Below are 27,069 nucleotides of genomic sequence, written 5' to 3' on the forward strand. Positions count from 1 at the left end.
ATCTTATTGGACATTTTTTTGCAAAAGAAAAATGAACTTTATTGTAGAAAAAAAAAATAATAACAAGCCACAGGTACAGAAACGGTGAAAGGTGAACGCTCGAGGCTTGTGAATTGATATATGTTGTGCTCTACACACACGATCTCAAATGTCAACATCACAAATGTTAGTTTCTTACAATTTTTTAGTTTTTTTTTTTTTTTTTTTTTTTTTTTTTTTTTTTATATACAACAATAGTTGAAATATTTACACAAGTTGATGATTTAGATAGGAAAGCCGTATGACCATCGTTTCTAATTAATACGTATTTCAGTAACCACCAATAACAATAAGTTATTCAACCAGCTGGATAATGGCGCATAAAATATTTAAAGTAATTAGCGTATATACAAACCGCATTATATTCGATTTAATCACTGTAATTTTCTACCTGCTACACTTATATGTATTATATACAGTTATCTCTGACTTGTGTTAAACAATTCTTTTTTTCGAAATATAATTACCACATTTTAATTATGTTTAAATTATACGATAAACGCTACACTTTATGACTGCACAACCATTTCATTGTTTAAATATTTTATGTTTCAAATTTTGTTTCATTATTTTATTATTTATTTATCTGATACAAATTATTTGACTATTATCAAATAAATATTTACTTGGACCAAATAAATTTTATTTGAATTTAAATTAAAATTATATTCACCATAAAAATTTTTACTTCTGCATTTTGAACGTCTATATAATTTAATTAAAATTATTATTTTCAATTTGTTTTAAATCAATTGAAATTGGGACAATTTTTAAATTAATTTTTGAACATAATTATAATAAAATAAATTATTTATATTATTCTTTCAAAATAAAAACATATTTTTAATTATAGGAAAAAAAAATTATTTTATTCAAATAATCTTGATTATTATCAAAAATAATTATTTACTTGAACCAAATAATTTTTATTTGAAGCAATAATTTCTGTAATTATTAAAACAAATATCAACTTATTTTATTTAAATAATAATTACTTAATACATATAAATATTTATTTGAATAAAATAAATTTAGAAATTTATTAATTAAAATTTTTTATAATATTTAACTTTAATATTCAGAAATGAAGAACTTCTTTTTATTTTACTTTTATTTCATCATTCTGAACAATTAATCGTGTGGGTTTCAAAAAATAAAATTTCTAAAAAAGTTTTTAAAAAAATGCAAAACAGCTAAAATTTTTATCAATTTTTCATAATGAAATATGATTCTAGGGTCGAGAAGAGGTTCGGAAAAAAATTTATTTTTTTCGAAAAATAAAATTTCTAAAAAAGTTTTTTTTTACAAAAAAGCTAAAAATTTCTTCAATTTTCCATAATGGAATATAATTCTAGGTTCGAAAAAAGGTTGACAACTTTACAAAAAGTATATTTTGATTAATTAAAATTTCACTGGTAATTATTTTAAAATATAAAAAAGTAAAAAATAGAAATTAAAAATTAAAAATTAAAAAAAATAAAAATATTTATAAATAATAATTTTTTGAGGCCTATTATTAAATTCATAACACATTTCGAAATATTTAACAAAAATATTTATATGTATGAAATTATGTATATGAAAAAAATATATATTTTTTTTAATTTTGATAAAACATTTTTAAATTCTAATATCAGAAAAAAAATTGTTTGCCTAATAACAACAAAACTTTCAATAGATTAAAATTTCAGTGTGGACCCTCCCCTTAAAAAGATTGATTATTTTCCTAAGATATACATATATTTTCTTTTCTAGATAGGATGCGCCATATATAATACATATATGATTCGCTTCTCTGGTAAAAATCCCTCTTCCCGGAGATATGTTTTAAAGCTTTTCGAAGCTTTTCCCAACTTTTCCGATAATAACGGTCAAGATTGGAAAACTTAATTTCTATCGAGCACAAAGTCCCCTATAACGAAATTTAGTAAAATCAATTTCAAAATAGGTTTATACCTCCATTCATCTGGTTTGTTGAATTTTCAACAAGAAACTGCGGATAATCCATAAACTTTAGTTTTACTTTATCATTTATGTAAATTTTAAATTTTATTTAAAAAAAAAAGAATATTAATTAACTTTAAATCTTTGAGATCTTTTTTCGCAATTAAAGAGATTTTTTTTATTTAAAGTTACATTTTTATCGTTATTACATTTTGAAATGTTCTCCTTTAAATTAAAAAACAGGGCTGGAAATGATTTAAATCACGATTTAAATAAAAGGGTCATTTACCTACATTTAAATTGTAATTTAAATCAAAGAGTAAATTCAAATAAAAATCAAATTCAAATTTTTTTTTTAAATTAAAATTTAATTATTTAATTTATATATTAATTTTATATACTCTAAGTTTTAAAATTCATCTTTTTTCAATTCAATTCCGAATTTATGTGAAGAAAAGTAGTTGAATTTTCAACTTATTTTTAATAGAGTGAATATACCAAATTACTATTTACAACAAAGAATCTATTTTTTTTCTTCTCATGTATAAATATTTCGAAAACAAAAAACTCTATACATAATATAAATTTAAATATTTTTTTCTGACATTTTGATATTTTGCGATTACATTCTGGGATTTAAATATATATAGAGACTACAAACATTTTCCATGAATATTTTGATGAAAATTTTCATTAAAAATTTCGTGAGTTTTGAATTTGAAAATTGCAATTCATGTTTTGTCCGATTTAGATACAAAACACGGTAGTATTTTTTATATTTATACTTTTTCATTATCATTAGTATATTTTAAATTACACTGAATTTTTCATTGGTTTCATATAACATATCCCAGAGGTTCTTTTTTTTGTGAAATGTAAATTAAGCTTATAATATTCATAAGTTATAAATGGTACTTTTTAGAGGGTAAATTATAATTTAGTAACCATGAGTAAAAGTTTATCACTGATTGAAGGAAGTTGAAACCGCTCATAGTTGGGTAAAGACTTAATCGAGGTTGGGAATTAACTGCTTAATCGAAGTTTGCGAAACCGGCTTTTAAACTTTTCAGCTTTCAAAATATCTTAATATAAACATTGAAATGGGCAAAATATTATTCAAAATATTAAAATATATATTTTTTTTTCTATTTTTATTTATATTTTAATAAAATAAATAAATATTTTGTATTTACATTTGGAGAAAAATATTTAATCCAAGCATGTATTTGGGCCGAAGAAATAATTTTATTAGTATAAGCAACCAAACTGGTTGAGTATTATTCTGTTGAGTGGTTTTTAGAACGTTTCCATATCAATTACTTTATTTTTTGAGAAAATATTTTTTTTTTTTAGAATAGAATAGAATTTTATTTCTTTGACAATACAAAATATTTGTTTCTTGTCTAGATATAGCCATATTTACACTACACTAAATACTTAAAATTTTGTATCGGTTAAGGCTAAAAAAGAATAGATTTTTAAACGTAAATATATAAAAGTATAATAGTACGTGGTCAATTATATTACACTTTCTTTTATTGATGAGTCCTGGAACTTTTGTTATTATACTTCCAATTTAGTATATTTAAGTTAAAAGAGAATAGATTTGTAAACGTAAATATGTAATAAAATGTCACTTGTTTTGAGGTTATGGTTCATTTTCCCTTTCAATTAGATGCGCATGCGCGAACACCTTAAAGGTACGATCACAGATCAGCCATTTAAGTAGGATCGTCATGGCAACGTATAAGAGTGAGAGAAATAAAAAATATTCTTATTTCTCTCTCTTATACGTTACCATGACAACCCTACACAAGGTCAACAAAATATAATACTGTTCACAAAAACAATTTCTTTTTTAATATTATACCAACCAAAATATTGTTACAACCAAAAATGCTAAACGATTTTGTTGCGCAACTAATTATTTTTTCTCAGTGTATATTATAAAAGAATTTCAATTTAACAGTGATTTATTAGTTTGTATTGTAATAGAAAACAAATAAGATAATTTGATTGTGCAAATGTTTGTTCTTTTTTTGTGATTTAAATAAATGAATAGTAGTGCGGTAGTTAAAAAAAAAGAGAGAAAAAACGGACGTTGATCGAATTTCATGAGTCAGTTTGGCAGAGAGGAAGAAAGGCGAGAGAGTCAGAAAAACGAATACGAAGAAGCAGAAAGGTGATGCGGTCTATTGAGGTCTTACAACGCTAAGAAATAACGGGTCGACCGAGATATAGAGTTTGCAAAAGATATATACTTATACGTTACTCATACTCACTCATACAATCGATCGTTATTGCTTGTCTGTGAATGCTAATTTTCGATAATTCCAACACAATTGAATTTTACGCAAATGTAATAATAAAATAGCCAATCAATTTTCACGTTAAAAAATGTAAAAACACAGGTAAATTTTATTAAAAATTTTTTTTCCGATAGTATTATTAAAAAAAAAACAATTTTCTACGTGTAAGAATTTATCAACGACATTTTCCTTTAACATATAATTTTTGTGTCAATTTGTGAGAATTTTATAGCTGTAAAAATTTATTTTACAAAATAATAATTAGGACTCGAATTTCAAGAAAACAGTGAAGCAAATAATTTTTATTTGAACCAATAATTTCTGGATTTGAAACAAATATTAAGAATAATTATTAAATGAAATCAATAAAAAAAGAAAAGAATTTGATTTTTAAAACGATCGAGTATTATTCAAGAAAAAAGATAATTTTTATATGATTTATATAATTATTAATTATTCTTTTATAATTTTAATTTAAAAAAATATATTTATTTACACAATCGAATTATGTTCAGAATAATGTACTAATATACCATTTAATTGACTCAAATATTATTTGATACAAATAAATTTTTTTTTCAATGTGCACTATTTTGTAAAATATTGAGAAAAAAATCGTCTCTTAGAAAAATTATTATAAAGTATGAAAATTTAAAGCAATTTTTTTTTTATTACAATAATTAACCAATTACTTTTTATTCCACATAAATATTTAGTTGAAGCGATAAATAATTTTTTACTATCTTGTTATAAATTTTTGACATTACATTTTATACCAGAGAAATTCTAATAATAATTTATTACATCGATATATATATACATGTTTGTCATTAATAAAGTGAAAATATTGAAAAGAGGTAAAGTTGTTAGATGAAAAGAATGCGCCAAGAATTTAAAATGTCAAAAAATTCTTATCTTTTTTTTTTTCTCAAAGAAAGTGGTTCAGTAATGAGAAATCGGAGGTGGGAAAGGACGGACGTAACGTTCATTGAAAAGACTTCCTTCACAAATAAAACGAGAAGGAAGGATAACGGTTTGACCAAGTTACACAGACCCAGAGAAGTACGTATGTATGAGAAGAGTCATGCTTTGTTCGATTCACACTGAAACAACGAGGGCATTTAAAGACATGACCTTAAAGGTGGGGAGTTGCGTCCTTGCGATATTTCAATTGCTCGTCATGAAAATCGAATTTCAACCAAAATTGCCATTATCACTGGAAATAACTTGGCATGGTTAGTTAATACAAATGACCAAATAACAAGATCGACTCGGTTTACTTTCTAGGACACGATAATATTCTAGGACATAATCTACTCGCTGTGCTATAAGCTCTCTGCACCTGCAGAAACGCATATTCATTACAATCTACTCCACTGTGTTCGTCTCAAATTAATACGCACTGGCAACACTTTTTTTTTTCCTTTCTGTTACACTTCGTCTAGCATATAAATTATTTGACATATTTTTCTTATATATATATATTCACTGTTAAAACTTTTTAATTTTCCACAAGGAAGATGTTTCATATATAACTTTACTATGCTGTTGAAATTTTAACAAAAGCGCAGCCAGTAATGAAATTTTATATTGTATATTATATTAACACGTATGTGATAAATTAAAATTATTAAATATAGCAAACGCAAGTATAGAAAAGTGTATTACGTTCATTAATTTATTTGAATTGTTAAGTAAATTAAATCATAAAATTTTTATTTCCAAATTTAATTAATTTATTAACTGACATTTTTGAAATTCTCTCAATTATATTTTTAACATTAATAAACAAATAATCTCAAATTTTGTGGCTATTTTCATGTATTTTTTCACGCTGAATCCGAATCCGAAGACAGAATTATCAGATTGGCTTTTATTTTTGAGATAAACTCAAAAAACTGCTCAGAAAGAAAAATAAAATCAAAAAGTTAAAAAATTTTTGAATGTCACTGCCATAGTGTAATTCTATGTATTTTTTGTCGCTGAATCCGAATCCAAAGTCAGAATTGTTAGATTCGCTCAAATTTTTGAGATAATTGCAAAAAAACGCAAGTAAAAAAAAACTCAAAATCAGTTTTTTGGAATTATTCTCAAAATTTGAACCAATCTGTCAATTCTGACTTCGAATTCGGATTCAGCGTGAAAAAATACATAAAAATGCACTATCGTAGTGTTTCGGCAAAAAAAAATTTCTTTGAGCTAAAATCGCCAAAAACTGATAAAAATTCTGAATTAGGGGCACAGATAATTTTTTTTGCCGAAACACTACGATAGTGCATTTTCATGTATTTTTTCACGCTGAATCCGAATTCGAAGTCAGAATTGACAGATTGGCTCAAATTTAGAAGATAATTCCAAAAAACTAATTTTGAGTATTTTGAGTTTTTTGTTACTTGCGTTTTTTTGCAATTATCTCAAAAATTTGAGCGAATCTAACAATTCTGACTTTGGATTCGAATTCAGCGACAAAAAATACATGGAATTACACTATCGCAGTGACGTTCAAAAATTTTTTAACTTTTTGATTTTATTTTTCTTTCTGAGCAGTTTTTTGAGTTTATCTCAAAAATAAAAGCCAATCTGATAATTCTGTCTTCGGATTCGGATTCAGCGTGAAAAAATACATGGAAATAGACTAGTATAGTGTCTCGGCCAAATAGCTTTTTATTTTTTGTGTGCCTGTGTAATTAAGGTGCTTTTAAAAAAACTAAATATATAATAAATTAAATAAATTATAAATTGGTAATCAATATTTATATAATATTACTAATAATATCATACTTGAATAAAATAATTTTTATTTGAATTAAATAAACTGTATTTGAATCATTAATTTCTGTATTTGAAACAAATACCATCTCAAATAATAATTATTTGATACAAATAAATTTATTTTTAACTACAAAAATAATTTTTAAAAATTGTTTAATTTTATTTATTTAATATTTATTGATATAAATCCTTTTATTTTAAATAAATATAAAAAAAATTGAATGTATATTATAAAGAATTATCAATTCGTTTTAAATATATATATATTATTTTTTTCTTCAAATTAAAAACGAAACATTCTTAAAAAAATTTTCACTTTTTTTTCATTTTCAACAAAAAGTTTAAAAACATTTTTAAATTTATTTACACTATTAATTTATTCACAATTCAAATAAATCGTCAAAAAATTAATTAAATATTTAATCATTTAACTATTTAAATCTATTTAAAATTGAATTCTATTAAAATTTTAATTGTTTGAAAATTATTTTATATTTTTCCTACGCAAACAATTGACGTTTTCTAAATATTAAATCTTTAAGCTTTTTCCCATCAACTATATATATATATATATGAAATCAACGGTTTCTAATTGAAATAATTATATGCATATGAAATGCACACTTTAATTAACAGAAACTGTATAGCGAAACTTATTGAAAGATTCTTTTGAAGGCGGGAAAAAATGCAAAATTAAATCTACATATTCTCATTCGCACTTTTGTATGTAATGTGTAATATCTTTTCACGGTTCCATTATCTGCAAATTTAATTCATTTTAATAATAAGTAAGAGTTTTTTTTCTTATATATTATTATTTTTCTTTCATTTATTAGTCTTTAAAATTTTTTTTTCAAAGACTTTGTTTAAAAATATGAAAAATTTCATAAAAATCATTAATTAGAATTTTTATTTTAAAAGTATTTTATTAGAATTGAATAGTTTTTTGGACAAATTTTGAATTTTTGAATTAAAATTTGATAGATTTTCTTTTTATACGAATTTTAACTTAACAAACTTTTTTTAGCTACCGAATTTTTTATTTGTCCTAATTTTTAATTGATAGAGAATTTTTAAAATGCCGAATTTTTTTTTGTCCTAATTTTTAATTGATAAAATTTTTAAGATGCCGAATTTTTATTTTTCAGAAATTAAAAATATGACCGAACAAACAATTCGACGGAAAGATGTGGACGAAATTTTTTAAAATTGAGTTAAACATTTTGAGCGATCAGATTGCGAATATAAGTAGAAGATGAAGGAAAACGTCGATCACGAATTTACAGCCTGGCAAAATGCAAGAGCCGTGAATTGGTCACGGTTTCAGACGAGTTAATTTGATTCGAGGTTGAAAATTACAGTGAATCGAGTCTCTTTTCTCTTTCTCTCTCTCAAATATATATATATATAGGTATTATGCTTTTCCAGATCGACTTCAAAGCGATCGCATTTTCCAACTCGATGAATTCTAGACTTGGTTATGCCGAGTTCAAGGACCGAAGTAATATAGTAATGCGAAAGAGGATTCTTGAAATGCCGCGAATCCTGATGAGAGAAGTGAATCGAGAAAGAGAGAAACTGCTCTAAAACTTCTTTTTCGGACTCACTCTTCTCTTTTATATAGAAAGCATGGAAAAATCAATGGTAACTTTGTCACTTTGAGCTAACAATTTGTCTCTGTCATGTTCAAGGTTTCCATTTAATGAAATTTTGCTTCAATCAGAGGTTTCCTCAACTGCTTTTATAGTCTTCAAATTTTTATATATTTCCCCAGAAAATCTTTCGTGAAAAAAAAAACTCAGAAAAACGTATTTCAGAACTTATTTCTGACGTGGAAAAAAAAATTCTCTTTTTTTTTTTTTTGTTCAATATTAGACAAATTCAATTTCGAATCAATCAGAAAACTATTTTTCCAGTCAATCGAATTTTATTTTAAAACATATTCGCATAGCCTTAAAAAAATTTGCATTTCCATTTCAGTTCAGTATTCATTTTATAAATCCGTGTCTAATTTTGAATAAATTCGTCGTTAATATATAGGAATCACAATTTTCAATTTATTTTTCAAATTCAAATGAATATCTAAAGTTGAGTTTGAAATCGTATTGACTTTTCAATCATTTTTACAATTGATTTGCGAAATTAATTTATTCCAAATTAAGGCAATATTGCCTTAAACATTATATCTGTCGGCACTGAAAAAATTACTAACATTTCTGATAATGATGAGAAGCTATTCAATTTGTGCGAAATTTCACTTTACAGTTTCAATGAATCTGGAAATCTTTTGGTTGAGAAAAAAAAATTTATTGGATATAATTATTTGTTAGGCGAATTTTTATTTTTCTAATTGATATTGAACAGAATTATTATTTGATAGATTTCTATTAAAACACCAAATTTTCATTAGACCGAAATTGCAAATGTCCGAACAAACATAACCTTCAAAAATATTTTGGCGCGATTTTTAAAAATTGACCAATCACGAATTTCTTGATAATTTCTGATTGGTCAATTTTAAATAGCTATAGGTTATAAATCCTTAGCAGTTCGAGTTTGAGTTTAATCCTTCAATAACCAATTTCTATCAAATTAAATTTGGGTTCAATTCGGACCTGCACTTGCAATTCGTTTTAATTTTCACATGCAGTCTAAATGAATTTGTATCTCAATTTATTTAATGTACTTTATAACGATTAAATTCTATTCCATATAAATCTAAATCAGTTTAAATTTTTGAGTTGAAATAAAAAATTTACATTATTTTAGAAACAACTTTTAATTAACTTTTTAACTTTTAATTTTTTTCATTTTATCAAAAGTTCAATTTATATCTTTTTCAATGCCAGAAAAACAGGCAACAAATAAAAAATTCTATCTATGCTTAAAAATTGGAATATTCGTTATTTTCTTTTCAAAAATTTTTGTCGGAGATAATCCCCTTGTTGTATATATATATATTTTTTTTTATTGAGTGATGAGTGAAACAATAAATTGAACAAAATGTTCTGTTGAATTACTTACAACCAAGGTATATAGAAACTCCGGAAAAGAGTAAAAAGAGCAGAAAAGCAGCAAGCACACAGCAACCACAACGATATTGACTTCCTAGCTTCCGGGTAAATCGAATATCACTATCCGATGAAAGTATTGAGCTTGGTGTTCCAGCTCGGCTAAACCTTCTTGTGCTGACAGTGCTTATTGACATCTAAAACAGAAAAGAAGAAAGGAATTTTAATTTACAGTTTGCAATAATTTTTTTTATTATTTATTCTATATTGTTTCATTTTTACACATTTTTTATATATAACTCTCACTTTTAAAATGTCAAAAAAAAATCAACCAATTTTCCAAATTTGAAAATAATTTCAATTTAGCAAACTGAAGCACTTGAGTAAGATCTTCACAAAAAATTTAATTTAATCGAATCTTTATATTTGTCCGAATTATTACTTACACGAATTGTTATTTGATAGAATTATTAAAGCACCAAAATTTTATTTGTCCGAAATTAAAAATGCCCGAACAAATATAACCTAGAAAAAGATTTCGGCGCGATTTTTAAAATTTAGCAATCACGATTTTATTTCTGATTGGTCAATTTAAAAAATTGCGCCAAAATCTTTTTGTAGGTTATGTTTTTTCGGTCATTTGCAATTTCGAACAAATGAAAATTCTGACAAATGATGAATCGGTCAATTAGAAATTTTTATATTTAAAAATTCGAATCACTTTAAATTTCATTGAATCAGAATTATGCAGGCCTTGTATCGAATTTAAGGCGCAAAAAAGTCATTTTAGTCAAATAAAATTAAGAAAAGTCGATTTTTGGAAAATTTATAATTTAAAAATGTTTAAAAATGAAAATGATTTTTATGAAATAATCCTGTGACCTAATTTCACTAGAATTTAGTGAAAATATTTACTAATTTGAATCAGTTTCATAAATCTTTTTTTTTTTCCTAAAATAAAAAGACTTATTATTTTCAAATAAAGTAAAAATTGCTGCAGTATAGTGTTTCTGTATATCGAGAAAAAGTATATTTGTATTAAACAGTAGTTTTTCGTATATAGCTTTGAACCATAAAATTGGCAAAGGCTGAAAGAGAAAAGGAATCAAGCTCGATTTAATGCTCAAAAAGAATCTTTCGTTTTTCCTTTATATCGCTCAGTTTCCCTTTTGAGAGAGAGAGAGAGAGAAAGAGAGACATTTGTTGAGCACGTACAAAAGACCAAAGAGAGACTTCTCGTCAGAACACGATATTCCATTATATTAAATATCTCGACAATCCGCACACTGACTTCCGTCTCTCTTTCTCATAATAATTTTCTCTGTAATAATCGCACTTCTTTATTTTCACGTTACTCCAGTAGTATATAATGAAACATAAAACTGCTATTATATCAAGCTTCATGCAATAGTTGAGAATTTAGTAAAAGTAAATATTATCGCATTTTGTTAAACGCTTTCAACGTAATTACTATTTATACACAAATAAAATTCATATTTAAAGTAAAATGCATATTAGATTATAAATATAAAGAAAAAGCGGTAAATTTTTTTTTTTTTATTAAACTGTTTCTTTTTATTATCGTGAAATAGTATAGTAGTAAGCTGCATAATATCAAGTTGATTGCTTCATATAGTTTTGCATGTAAAACGATTAAATATCGAAACACGGATTTTCTTTGTTTAATTAAAAATAAATGAGAAAAAAAAATAAAATAACATTAGCTAATCCCATAAGGTATGGATATTTTATTAAATTTCCAACAAAAGTTCTCGAAAAATATAAATCTCTTAAAAAAATTAATCTCTTTTTAATTATGTAAAAAATTTAATTAAATGCAATAAAAATTTTTAAATGCACTTTAAGAGCATTTTACGTCTCCTCAGGATTTTCAATTTCCTCAAGTCAATATGAATTCTTTGGTTTATTGTGTGTGAGTTTTAATATTTTGTCAAAAAAAAAGAAAATATTATTAATGGCAATAATTTTGTATGCATCAAAATTAGACTCAATCCACACTGAAAAAAAAATTTATTTGATTCAAATAATCGGTTACTTGACTATTATCAAATAATTATTATTTGAGTCAATTAAATAGTATATCGTACATTTTTCTGGACATAATTCGATTGTGTAAATAAATAAATCCTTCTTTAAATTAAAATTATAAGAGAATAAGAGAATAATTAATAATTATATACATCATATAAAAATTAACTTTTTTTTTGAACAACACTGAGAAAAAGAATTATTTGTTTCAAACATAAACATCAGTTAAAATGATTTTGTTTGATTCAACACAGTTTGTATGTTCAAATTTAATATATTGAAAATATCTACCATATTATTTTAAACATATTATTTGTTTGAATGTTCTGTTTGATTTAAGAAAAATTATATTTGAATTAAACATAAAATATGCTTAAAAACTTCATATTTCAAATCAAAATTATAATATGTTTGAATTAAACTTAAAAAATATTCTATTCTATCGACCAAAAAATATGTTTAAAGTAAACTTAAATACGTTTGACTGTATATCAAAGACATTTTAAGTTTAATTCAAACAAAATATGTTTAAATCAAACATATAGTTTTCTCAGTGAACACTCGATCGTTTTAAAAATCAAATACTTTTTTTATTGATTACAATTAATAATTATTCAAATTTGTTTCAAATACAAAAATTGTTTTAAAAAAATTAAAATATATACAAGACAAAATATTATATAATTGTGTATTTCATAAATAATATTTTATTTTTATTTTATTATGATTTTATAATTTTTATTTGATTTACATTTTATTTTATTTCTTAGTAGTAATTTTTTCTTTTTGTAAATTATATAAGTGGTCAATAACTGTCAGTGGGTTCACGATTGTTTATCTCTATGGTAAACCACCTCTATTTATGTTATTTTTAATTTCTTTTTTTTAATGTAAGAAACAAAAAAATTCTAACATTTGTCAAAAGTATTGTAAAAATTACAATGGAAAAAAATATTAAACAACGAAAATTTGTCTAGACCACAAAGAATGTCGTGACTAGAAAGTGAATTAATAGTTTCATAAATACTTTCGACATTTGAAAACTGCATAATCACTAAATATATATCAGCATCGACAATATTGAAACGTCATATAAATAGTATATACAGTAAACTATTGTATAACATTTACTAGAAAATTAAGAAATTAATTAAACACTCGCATTTTTTAAAAATATTCCACTTAGAAATTATTTTTTTCACCGTGTGGGTTAAATTTAATCCTCTGAGAGGTTAAAGTCAGTAGATATATTATTCTTCTGCGCAGAATGTTTGCTTCTGCGCAAAAGAATATATCTACTACCTTTAACCTCTCAGAAGATTAAATTTATCCACACGGTGAAAACGGGCTCTACCTAAAAAATTGTTGATCGCAGCGTTAAATTTCTAGCTAGTTTCTGTATAGTTAAACTATTCAGTGGCTAATATGGAAAATAGTAGAATTCCATAGTAACTGTATATAGAAACGTGAAATATTTTCCACAAAGGGTTTCTTCTGCTATTGTTATAAACATTTTAATACTGTTGAATTAATTAACTCAGGTATTGAAATATAATATTACCAAACATGAAATATATAGAAATCTATAAATTAATTCAGAAATGAAAATTTATACAATTGATATATATGAATAATAAAAAATTGAAGAGAAAATATTTGTTAATCGAATACGGTGATGAAATGTAATAATGCATTTTTATTTGATATGCGCATGTATATAAAATATAATGTATATTATATTAAACTGCGATATAGGTGAAACACGTGCATGGGAATATGCGAGAGTTTCTTGAACGATTACAGGGGCAATTACATCGGTAAATTTGCACTTTTCGTCTATCAGACGAGGCAGCGCTTAGAATTATTAGAAACTTGCGCGCCTCTGACTTTGGAAACTTCATATATATAGAAGTTAAAATTGATTGATGCACGCCAAACTGGCGGATGCAATTAAGTTAACAGTCGTAATAGAAAATCTCTGTATAACTAATGGAAAGTGCAGTCGCACTTCTATATAATATACAAAAGAATCTTTTTGATCCTCTCAACAGAATTATATATATATACAAAAGTGAAAACAAATTAAATTTACTTTTACTTCTTTGTAATTACTAATTATAAATTATAACCACATTGTTAATTGATTTGTTTTTAATTAACGAAACATTTTTATTATTTTATCTTATCGTTTACAAAGAAATTAATCTTTAGTTTATCTTCTGTGAAATTTATTTTTTATTACTATTTTACTTCAAATTGCTATAGAAAATAACTAGATGAGAAAAATATTTTGTTTTAATTAAAATTTTGCTGATTAGGAAAATCAGACTCAAAAAATTGTTATGTGTGTTATACTAAATGTACTTCTAATTTTCATCAATCTTAAAGACTGATTGACTAGACGTAAATTTAGTTAGCTATTCAGAAATAAGCAGCCCTTTATATTTAGAAAATTGTGCATCTCGTTTGCGAGAGAAGCGCATATTCGCCACCTAGCGGCAAAATTGCAAACTACTCGATTAGAAAAAGTTTTTTAACTACGCAGTTCGCAATTTTGCCGCTAGGTGGCGAATATGCGCTTCTCTCGCAAACGAGTTGCACAATTTTCTAAATATAAAGGGCTGCTATATTCCTCAATAGCTAACTAAATTTACGTCTAGTCAATCAGTCTTTAAGACTGATGAAAATTAGAAGTACATTTAGTATAACACACATAACAATTTTTTGAGACTGATTTTCGTAATCAGCAAAATTTTAATCAAAACAAAAATTTTTTTTCCTTTTTTCTAGGTTATTTTCTATAGAAATTCAGAATGAATCAGTTAATTTAAACGAATCAATTTGATACTTTCAACCAGATTAGAGATACGAAATTTCGAATCATTAAACTGGCAGTCAAAATTTTGGCCTACTTCAAAACGAAAAACCAGATTTTATTTTTCCTAAGCATTTTGTGACGTGCTGGATATAAATCTGACATCAAAATTTACTTCAGATTCTCGAGATATTATTCTAACCTAAAAGTACAGAAAGACGTTTTTTGAACATATTTGAGACCATGTGACATTATTTTGTTTCAAAAAGATCGTTACAGCACCTGAAGGTACCATTCCTCCTTTTTAAAATGCATTTTGTTTAAAAAATCTTTATTTGGCTCTAAATTATTGTCATTTGAATTTTCTGATACGACTCAGTTTACGAATACTAAAAAATACAGCAAATTCATAAAATTAAAATGACGATAACTCAGAGCCAAATAAAGATTTTTTAAACAAAATGCATTTTAAAACAGAAGAATAGCACTTCCAGATACAGTAACGACCTTTTTGAAAAAAAATTAATCTCTTAATGTTACGTGACCTCAAATATGATAAAAAAAAGTTTTTTTGTACTTTTAGGTTAGTCGAAAATCTGAGATCAGATTTGGATTCAGTACTTCAAAGTCCTTCGAAAAAGTATAGTCTGATTCTGAATCTAGGCCAAAATTTTGTCGGACATTGTTATTGTATCCATCGGCGATAATTAAAATATAGATTTTAAATAGATTAAAGCAAAGTTTCTCTTATATAATAAAATTTTTTGATATATATTATCCAACCATATTCTTCGCCATGATATAAAAAAGGAATTTGCAGAACTACTTAAATTTAATTTTTCGCAAACTTCTGCACTTTATTTCTTCCTTATTTTCAGAGTGCAAAGATAATAGCAATAAGGATTACAAGATTTACAAGTCATAAAAAAGTCGTATTCTTCGAAAGAATGATTATTTCTGGAATCGAAAGGAGTTTGAAAATGACCTTTCGGAAGAGGGGACTGTATTTTTTAATGACTATAAAGAAAGGTGTGATTCTTCCGTGCACATCGGAGCGTGAGCCAAGCGTAACATTTGAAAGAGGGCGTAGACTTTTGTGTTAGATTGTATGTATATATATTATATATACGTATACGTACTTGTATATATATATTTGTTGGCAGGTGAAAATGCAGTATAAGTGAATAGCAACTAAGTATATATAACTGTATGCGTAAGGACGATTACACGGTTGCTTACATATTAAGATTCGTGCGTTACGCCATGATAGGCAAGGAATCCCCATAAATGATACAGAAAAACAATTGCATTGATATCGGATTTATGAAATCGATCAATTTCAACGAACAATGAACGCTTGATCGATTAACGTAATTACTAGAACCAATTGATTTTCATTATACACGTGATTGTTGGCTTTCACGTTTTTATTAAAGTCATGCCATGCAGTAAGGCTCTATACTCAGAAAAAATTTGTTTCAAACAATCAAATGTATTGCTATACAGTTAACCAAATTTTAGTTAAGAAAGGTTATTCGCGACTATATATATATATATATATATATATACTTTCTTCGCTCGAAAAATTTATTAAAATTACACTTGAAAAAGGATTTGCTTTTTACAACAAAACATTTGGTTGGTATTTAAATAAAAATTTTTCTGCCGCGTTAACAAAATTTTGGTTTTTCTAACCAAACTTTAGATAACAAAAATGGTTTCTTTCTCATTTTGGTTGTGTCAATCTAAATTTGATTGAGACAATTAAACACGGAAAAAAAATTTATCAGGAACAGCGAAAGGTTTCACTAGAATAGTGAAAGATAATTAACTGAAATAATTAAAACTTTTGATATTCTAGTGAAACCTTTTGCTGTTTTAGATAAATATTTTTTTTCGTTAAATTTTGTTGAGGAGCAACAAAAGAATGTTGCGGATGCTTAAATATATCAACCAAACCTTTTTTTGTCAAAATCCAATCTTTTTTCAAATGTAACCAAACGTTTATTTATTCATCAAATAAATATTTATTTTAATCAAACAAATTTTGTTAGAATTAAACAAATTTTGTTTGAAATAATTCAATAAACGAATCGGCGCAGTTGAATTAGTCAAAAAAGTGACTAATTCAGATTTAGAGAGTAACATATTATGAAATATTGAGATTATTATCATAAATATAATTTTCCTAATTCTGTACTTAGAAATGATAAAATTGTTGTGTAGAAATATTCTTTTTTAAAAGAATAATTACATTAGAAAATATTTCCAAGTAAAAAATTTTTCAATGTGATTATAATTGTTAAAAAGAATATAAATTTCAACATATTTAAAAACTAGATTTTTTTTTTTTAAAAGTGTCACTATACATATAAGAGCTCTCAGACGCGAAAGTCAATAGGCCGACCCCATTAAATGTAAAAAAATATTTCTAAATAGCAGGGTAATTATTGTTAAAAATTTTATTTGATTTCATCAAGTTTTACCATAAATCGAATCAATTAAAAGATACCATGATTCTTTATTTAGTATATATGTATACATTTTTAAAGCATAGAAAAAAGTTTCATATACGTTTTATGCAACCAATGAATTAAATGTCAAATATATATTTAATATACATTTTTTACAATTTAATATATTTAAATATATATATTGTTAAACTTTAAATAAATTGTGTTTTATCTTCTTTTGGATCTATATTTGAATAAGGGAATTTTGCTTTTTGATTGATATTTGCTAAACGATTCAATGGCTTAAAATATTTTTTTATAATATCTCGATATTGTATATATGTGTGTGTTTATATCAGAGAGGTAGATATCAATGGGCATTGAAAATTATTAATCGATTTGAGGATGAAATGCAAATGAGAGTACTTTCTAGAGCGCAACAAGAGGATGGACTTAAGAATCTGGGGCAATGGAAATAAGTTGATTTCAAAAAAACATTAAATTTCTCGAAAAAAGAAATTAGAGCGAGCTTAATACGATATACATATATATATATATATATACACTAGAACGTCAATCGAGAACACGTCAGTCGAGAACAGAGCAAGGGAACACTTGAAGGGAAGTGGGGAAGCGGGTAGAATTTAGGTTATGACTGACGCCAAAGTCGTACTTGTGATTTTTAAATTTAAGGTGGATTCAGTGCCCCACTAGTGAAAATCCCCTAGATAGAATTCACATTGTTGCGTAAGGCCCTTCATACGGCCCTGAGTGTTTTTATTTTCGAGCGATAAAAATCGCGTCAATCGAGAACAGCACTGCACATTCGTCTGTTCTCGATTGACGTTTTAGTGTATATAGTTATAAGAAAAAGGGTTTGCAATCTCAAACTACTTTCCCTATCAGAATGCGGAAACGCTCATTCTATATAAATTACGTTTATCATGGGGGAATTTAGGTAACTCTGAACATGATTTTAACCTGAAGGTCCGATATAATCGCATAACAAAAAGTGTGACGATAAGATTAATGCCTGGCATTTCACATTAAACATCACTAGGCTTAAGGGTTTTTTGGGATCACTGATTTCTGAAATCAGATTCTGAAAATTGAAAGAAATTGATTCAATATGGTGAAATATTTTTTATCAAACTCAACGTTTAATTTCCGATCTGTAATTTTCAACCTTGAATATCCCTAAAAATAACGAGATTCAAAGTACAATATTGTATCAAGAAAATGAAAATCGAATTAACCCTAATTGATAGCAATTTATCAACAAGTTCATGTCAATAAATTGATGATAAGTATAGGGTTAAGTTGATTTGTCTTTATGATTTATGATTATAATACACAAAGTATTAAGACTGAAAATAAAAATTCAACTCTTAATGCCAATCATTCTCTATATATATATACCAAAAATTGTCAGAGTTCACTACTATGGCACAGTACATATATAGTCAATTTTTGATAAAATTGAGGTCCAAAATATTCAATGAAAACTGATTTTGATTTTACACATAATTAAAAAAGTAAAAAAAATTTCTGGAGAATAGCCTAAATAAGTAAAATCAGATGATTGAAACAAACAAACAAACCTCCGAGAGGTTAAAGGTAGTAAATATATTCTGCGTCTGCGCAGAAGCTGTATACAAATATTCTGCGCAGACGCAAAGTCAGTAGATATATTCTGCGTTTGCGCAGACTATTTGTATATGGCTTCTGCGCATACGCACAATATATCTACTGCCTTTGCGCCTGCGCAGAATGTTTCTATACAGCTTCTGCGCAGGCGCAGAATATATATATTATACTGCCTCTAACCTCTCGAAGGATTAAATTTATCCACACGGTGAAAACGGCATTTTGTATATTGTTTTGAATTAAAACTAGAGTTATATACTAGGTTGCATCACAGCAGATTCAGTGCGTATGTGGAGATCAAAGTATTTACAAAATGTAATCACGATCGAATCATTTCCGGACTGCAAATATATATTGGAAAGACTTTTTATATTCGTGTACCTAATTATCCAGTTCAATTATCAGGTCTATGGTTGTAACCACGTAACAACGAAACTTCGAATGCGAACTACGAATCGAGCATTGTCGACCTGACCTGTACTACACGATAAAATCCTACGTGAGAAGGAAAAGCAGGAAGTGTTCGTATTCTCAAGATCGTAAAGGAGAAACAGGACACATGAGTTTACATTAGATTTATGTCGTCTGTTACAGATCGAGAAATGAAAGATTGTTAATTGTACGCTTTTTTTTAAAAAAAAGTCTTTGATCTTTAAATTACTTTGTTATATAAGTTTTCGTTTAGTAATTTCCCTAGTTAGTTAGCTATATTCAGTTAGCATTTTATTTGAGAAAATTATTTTAAATATTAAAAATACAATTCGGTTTGTTTTTTCTTTAACGCCAACTTATTACTCACCAAATTATTTACATCTAAAAGTTAAGCAAAAACTATACGGCCGCAGCTCAGTTATCTAAGTAGGATCGTCATGGTAACGTTTTAAGAGTGAGAGAAATACGAATATTTTTTATTTCTCTCACTCTTATACGTTACCATGACAACCCTACTTAGATAACTGAGCTGCGGTCGTAACCTAACCTAAGCGCAGGAGTTTCGGTTAATTTTCCAGAAATAAATTTTTTCCTGATATCATAAAATAAGATTCATTGATAAAAATAAAATTTCTAATGGAAAGAAATAATTTGTTGATACTGGTAGAATTATGTCTGATTCTCATATTGTATTCCTGATAAACTACTTCTACTACGCAGTATGAGTATTTCTGCCATACGGAATGGCGCTCCATACATAATAAAGATGTTTTGAACCAGTTTGTAAATGGCTAACATAACCTTACTTTATCACGAGTTTAAACAAAAATTTCCAACCATAAACTTATGACAGTTTCCATGTGTTTCCTTTCATATACGAATCAAGACGATAGACACAGTTTAAGAAGTGACACTAAAAATAATCTTCAAATTTATGGCTTATAATTCTTGGATTTCTCCACACAACGATGAAAATCTACTTAAGATTTTGAAGGAATTGGCTGTATAGAAATTTATGCTCTTGTAAAAATAAAAAACGTTTCTACTTTATCTTGCGCGGCAACAATATGTATAATATATCAGATATGTTATATATTTTGTATTTGTAATGTATGGCACTATATAACTAAAACCTATAAATATTGCCGCGAAATTGAAAATCTGCCAACCTACCTATTTTAATTTCGCATCAATATTTCTGAATAATTATTGTTTTTATGCCAACTGATAATATTCTACATGTGCTGTATTTTTGTACCTATTTTTTCAAATGCCAAAAAACGTATTTACTTATAAATTATGTCAAGGGATATTTTAAAGAGATAAGAGAAATTATAACAATTTTCAATATTTTCAAATTGGAAATTTCTAAAATTTTTAACATATTTAAAAAAAAACTAACTTTTTATTATCTTTTATTTTATTTATTATTTTATTATCAAAATTATTTTTTCTTTTTTATTCTTTGTCATCAAAAGACAATTGAAAAATGGAATTTTATATAAAATGATTAATTAATATATTTTTCAACAATATGAAACATGAAAGGTGATATTTTTTTATTTTGCGAACTATGTGCACTGAACAGTCGTCGCTGCAGGCTAAACAAATTTATTTTTAAAACCAACAATTTGTTATAGAAATACATTGTTTTATACTTTCTGTGAAAATTTCACCATAAATATATATATTCTTTCAAAATTGTTTCTGTATTTTCACTTTTTCACATAATGGTATCAATTCAATATTAAATCGAAAATTTATTAAATAAGCTAAAATTAAAGTATGCGAAGAATAATTAAGACTGAGTTCTAAATTCAATTTTTATAATTGAAAAAAAGTTTTAAAACAAAATTAGGAGTAATTTATTATTTTACAATTATTATCACCATTGTTTTCATTATAATAATAGGAAGGCTAACCCCCATTATTTTCCACTTTCAGGATTAATTTTTTAAAGATTTGCAAATATTAAAATTATTTAAATTTTATTAAAATTTTGGTTTCTTGGTTAAGGGAATTCAAGGTTATGTTTGTCGGACATAGCCTCAAACCCAACGGTCCCTTGACCTATGACCTTGAATTTTGAGGTTATGTTTGAACTATAAGACGAAATCTATGCCCTTGAATTTTGAGGTTATGTTCGTTTTAATACTAATATAGGTAAATAAATGGGTCATTCCACGTCAAGCGTATCCAAAATAAAACTTATATTGTCAAATATGTCAAAAACATATGTCTTAGGTTGATTACTCTTGATGTGGAGTGGCCCATTAACCTACCTATATTAGTATTAAAACGAATATAACCTCAAAATTCAAGGTCATAGGTCAAGGGACCATTGGGTTTGAGGCTATGTCCGAAATCTTTTTATAATATAGAGAAATAATTATTAATATTAATAACAGTTGGAAAGGGATTTAAAGGCGAATTTAAAAAATTAATTTTTTTTTAAATAAAAAAAAGTATACCTTAGATTGTAATCAATTGCAAAATATAAATAATAACATGTGCAAAAACAATTGTTCGTGAAATAAAAAAAAGCAAATTATATGTATTGTTTGTTTAAGATATTATGTCAATAGGTTAAACATCCTGAATTGAATTTTCTTTTCATGCACTTTTACGCAATTAAAACCTTCCTCAAGTGAAAATAAGGTGTGTTCTCCGTCCTTGAAATGTCGATGCGATGACCCTACACTTTCTCAAGATACCATATAATACCATGTATTTACTACAAGAGGAAGAAGATCTAATATATTTTATATATCGCAGACTCATTCTTTTCGTATGAATGGTTGCATAAAATAGGAATATAGTCGTATCAGTGCCATATAAATATCACAAACATTGAATCACACCGGAAAGGAATTCTTGATTATTTTAAATTCAATGACAATTCTTTTTATTAGTTGTATTTTTTTCTTCTCATATTATTTTGTTTTTCAATCTCGAATTTGATTGAATTAATTATATAATTTCTTTAAATCAAAAATTTGAATGGCCGAACAAAACAATTGACAGAAAGATTTTGGCGCAATTTTTAAAATTAACCAATCAGAAATTGTCAAGAAAATCGTTATAGGTTATAATTTTAAAAATCGCGCCAACATCTTTTTGTAGGTTATGTTTATTCGGACATTTCCAATTTCGGACAAATGAAAATTCGGCGTTTTAAGAAATCTGTACAATAAAAATTTGATACATAAAAATTCTGTTAAGTACAAATTTGTTTAAAAAGAAATTCTGTTTAATACGATAAAAAAAAATTTCGTCTAAAAATAATTATATATAATAAAATTCTTTAGAATGAAAATTTTAACTAATGATTTTTATGGGATAATCATGCGCCACATATTTTAATAAAAATTAGTGAAAGTTTCTACTAATTACAAATTTAGAGAGTATGGCATAAAAAATTGTTTCAATAATTTATTTATTTGAACAAAATTCATATATATAGTAAAAAGTCATTTAAGTCTAAAAATTTTTACTAATTCAGATTTAAAGAATTTCATCAATGAACATTTTTTTCGGTTTGACATTATTCTATTATAGCAATTTTTTACATAAAGAAACTTTTTTTCCGGGTGTACATTTGTACACATTATATATTTTATGGATCTTTGAAGCTTAAAATAGCTTCATTTAAAGTTTCTTTTAGAAAAAAAAGTAACAAAAATCGTTAAGAAAGAAAATTGGAGCAGAAAATTAAGAAGAAATTGCAATTTTCACAAAATGCGTGTTTAAAATTGGTTATTTCTTGTAATTTTTCTTTTCTGCTTTTTCAGCCTACTTTTAAATATATTAACTATATATAGGACCGTTATGTTTTTACATCTATATATTCCAATATGAAACCGTAATTCATTCCAGATTAGCAAAAAAATTATAGAATTTGTTTCGATTATAATTAAAAATAATTTTATAGAACAATTTATTATAGTTAAATATACAAACAAATTATGAAAATGATAAATTATTTTCTAAATGCATTAAAATATTATCTCTGATGACAAAGCGTCTTTGATGTGGAGAACAATACAAAAGTGATAAAAAAAGGTTCAAGGAAATATGATATTAAAATAAAATTTTTAAAGTAATCCAATTAATTTTAATTTGAATGTTTAGAATTTATATTGCTCGATGTTTAAAAGAGTTTAAATTAGGAGTCTTTATAAAAGCGGTACTTAATTAAAAGGGATAAATTTCCAATTAAAAAACGTTTAGTTTGAAATGAAGACATTATATATATCTATATTTTCGAGGCTTTTTCAAATTATTAGTGTCGAATCATCCAATAATTTTCTTTAAGTGGGTCACAAAAAGAGAGAAAAAGTGCATATGCAGCGATGCTTTCTCGATCGGCACGATTAGGGCAGTGACTCGTGTCGCGGAAATTCCTCCCTATCGAAGCGATAAAAATGGGGAAAGAAAAAAAAACCATTGGGATTTCTTCGATGGGTCAGCGAACCGCAAACGTGAAATATTGCTTTTATGAATACTTTGGCAGCTATTATATGCCCAACTAAACAACTTCTGTATACATAGGACATGGCCTCTGTACTTGCATAGTGCTGGTTTTATTCAATACACATATATATAAGTAATTTAAGGCAACTGAATAACTCGTTCCTCGATAAATTCTCTCTCTTTTGGAAAGGCAAAACTATGTTCAAAGTAACGGTGTTCAACTGTTGAGAAAACACTCTCAACTGACAATGAGACAGAAGCTATTGCAATTTTATCACGACAAATTCTAAGAGAAAATTAATTTGTGCACTCATAAAACATTCTCCTTGTCACATTAGCCTGAGTTATGTGGTTATAAGTAGAATGGGCTATTTTAATTAGAGAATACATCGATAATTACACCTTAAGCATTTTCTTTAAGCAATGTGAAAAATGTCGAGTTAATCAACTCCAACGGTTCCCATATATAAAACAAGTTTCACGAAATAAATTATAGAAAATAATAAAATAGAAAATGGAAAACAAAAATAAAAGTAATTTTTACTACTTCCAACTCTCTAAAATTTAAATTATGTATAAAGTGACTAATTAGTAAAAATTCTTACTAATTTAAATTTATTTACTTTTCACTAATTCAGATTTAAAAGCAAAGTCTTAAACAGTTTACACCATAAATTAAGGTATTTTGCAGGCAGTAGATATATTCTGCGCCTGCGCAAAAGCTGTATACAAACATTGTGCGCAGAATATTTGTATATAGTTTCTGCGCAGACGCAGAATATATCTACTGCCTCAGCATATGCGCAGAATGTTTGTATACAGCATCTGCACAGGCGCAGAATATATCTACTGCTTTTAACCTCTCGGAAGATTACATTTATCCACACGGTGCAGGTGAAAACGGGCTCTAAATTCTAAACTGTTCGGAATTTCTGTCAACTTTGACAGTAAAAATAGTACTTAGAGAAAAGTGGAAAACAAAATAAAAGTAAACTTTACTACTTCTGTAGTAAAACCTGAACTATCCGGAACTTCTGCGCATTTCTGGTAAATTTTTCTCCGTAAATAGTAAAAACTATACTATCTCCAAAGTAAACTTTACTATTTCAGTATAGTAATTTTTTCTATTTCCGGAGCAAAAGTTGACATAAATACGCAGAAGTTCCGGAAAGTTTAGTTTTCACTTTGTAAATAGTAAAAGTTACTTTATATTTTTTTCCGTGTAGGTAATAGTAAAAAAAAATACTATTTCTGAAGCAGAAGTTTTAGACAGTTTAGATTTTACTTTGTAAGTAAAAAGTTATTTTTTTTTGCGTAAAAATTTAACTGCAAAATCATCTGATATTAAAATACCATTTCCCTGTTTTTTTTTAAATTTTTTTTCCTCATTAATTTGAGTGTGAAAAAAAAACTTATTAAAATATAAAAACTCCAAAGAGAAAGTTAAAACTTGAACTAAAATCATTTAATAATTTGAGAAAGAATTATTTTTCTCGCTCTGTTTCGATCATCATCAAGCATATATACTTTTTGTATATTTGACAAAATATGTCTAAAATAGAAAGTTAATTGGATCACTGATAAAAATTCAAAGAGGTTGAAAAGTATATCGTGTCGCTTTTAAAGAATATAGTAAACCAATTGGTTCGATGTGTATATAGAATGTATATATCTTGAAATTTGATCGGATATAATTTTTGCGAAATATAGGTCATGCTTCATGATGTTTATAAAATAATAAAGAGTCGCAACTCTCGCGATGGAAAGTATAACCTTTTTCGAAGAGGCAATTTTCCTCTTCTCTTGGCGCAAAGATTGTGACTAAGATTTAATAATTATCAGAAGATTCTAATTTTCACATTAAAATTAATAGTTTATGCTTTGGCTTATTAGATGATTTCGTCAGCTTATAGTATTTAAATGAAACACGCATTTTAGTTATTTTATATATTTTTACGACAAATCTCTTTCACTCTCAGAAAAAAAATTATTTTACATTTCAATATTACAATTTTCATTTAAAGAATTACATATAATTACTTTTTAGACGAATCTAAAAAAATTCTTTAAAATAAAAATTCTAAATTATGATTTTTATAGGATAAACATGCGCCCGTATTTTTATATATTAGATTATATATGTATAACTGATTATAATTGTTAATTTACTGTTAGATAATTGGCAGTTCTTTTTTATAAACAGATCATAAGTCATGAAAACAATATAACAGACAATTGATTTTACGATCAGTAATCTAGTTTAGAAAATCATTGACTGATCAATTTAAAAAGTTTTACGTAATTCATAAAGCCTCTTTTGTTATGTTTCCTCCTATACCATGCTGAAAGTATATAATAAAAGCCTCAAAAGAATATAATTGCATTCAGATATGAGTTGCATCTCAAGAAATATTATAAATGCATTGTAATGTACAGAGGGTGATCTTTAACAAAACTGATGATGTCGGTTCTCGGGCACTTTAGTTCAAAAATAATATATGTATTATTCGATCCAATCTGCGAAACCGGTTCAAGTACCTGTTTTATACAATTTTACAATAGATTCAATTCAGCATGTGGTTCTAATATCGAATTGAATATATCTTGTATAGAAAATAGCTATCATTATATGGATCAGGAATATATATATATACAATTAAAATGTTTCAGATGACAAAATTTAGAAGAAATTATATTTTACAGTTAAAGAAAAATTGAGAGTAAATACTGTACATGTAGAATTATCAAGTGGAATAAAAACAATAATTATCTAGAAATATTGATGCGAAAATTAAAATAGGTAGGTTGGCAAATTTTCAATTTCGCGGCAATATTTATAGGTTTTAGTTATTGTGCCATACATTACAAATACAAAATATATAACAATTCTGACATATTATACACATTGTTGCCGCGCAAGATAAAGTAGAAACGTTTTTCATTTTTACAAGATCATAAATTTCTATACAGCCAATTCCTTCAAAATTTTAAGTAGATTTTCACCGTTGTTATAACTCCGATTCTGACCTTGAAAATATTGGATTGACTCTAGTTTTCATGCAATTTAGGTTTTAAAGTTCCAAAAAAACGCATTTTTTTAACGTTCTGTAAAACAAGACAGCGAA

General features: G+C 26.0%; 1 protein-coding gene across 1 annotated transcript in view; it reads right to left on the reverse strand.

The window, feature by feature from the left end:
* Nucleotides 1-27,069, reverse strand: part of LOC127279222 (atrial natriuretic peptide-converting enzyme-like) — a 50,122-nt gene that overhangs the window by 14,207 nt on the left and 8,846 nt on the right. Inside the window, exon 3 of the mRNA XM_051301456.1 lies at nt 10,089-10,272. Within this exon, the coding sequence (XP_051157413.1) occupies nt 10,089-10,272 (184 nt within the window). The remainder of the gene's footprint in view (nt 1-10,088; nt 10,273-27,069) is intronic.

Source organism: Leptopilina boulardi, unplaced genomic scaffold (assembly GCF_019393585.1).
Source record: "Leptopilina boulardi isolate dan_hultmark-lab unplaced genomic scaffold, ZJU_Lbou_2.1 LbouV2_214, whole genome shotgun sequence".
Taxonomy (NCBI): Eukaryota; Metazoa; Arthropoda; class Insecta; order Hymenoptera; family Figitidae; genus Leptopilina; species Leptopilina boulardi.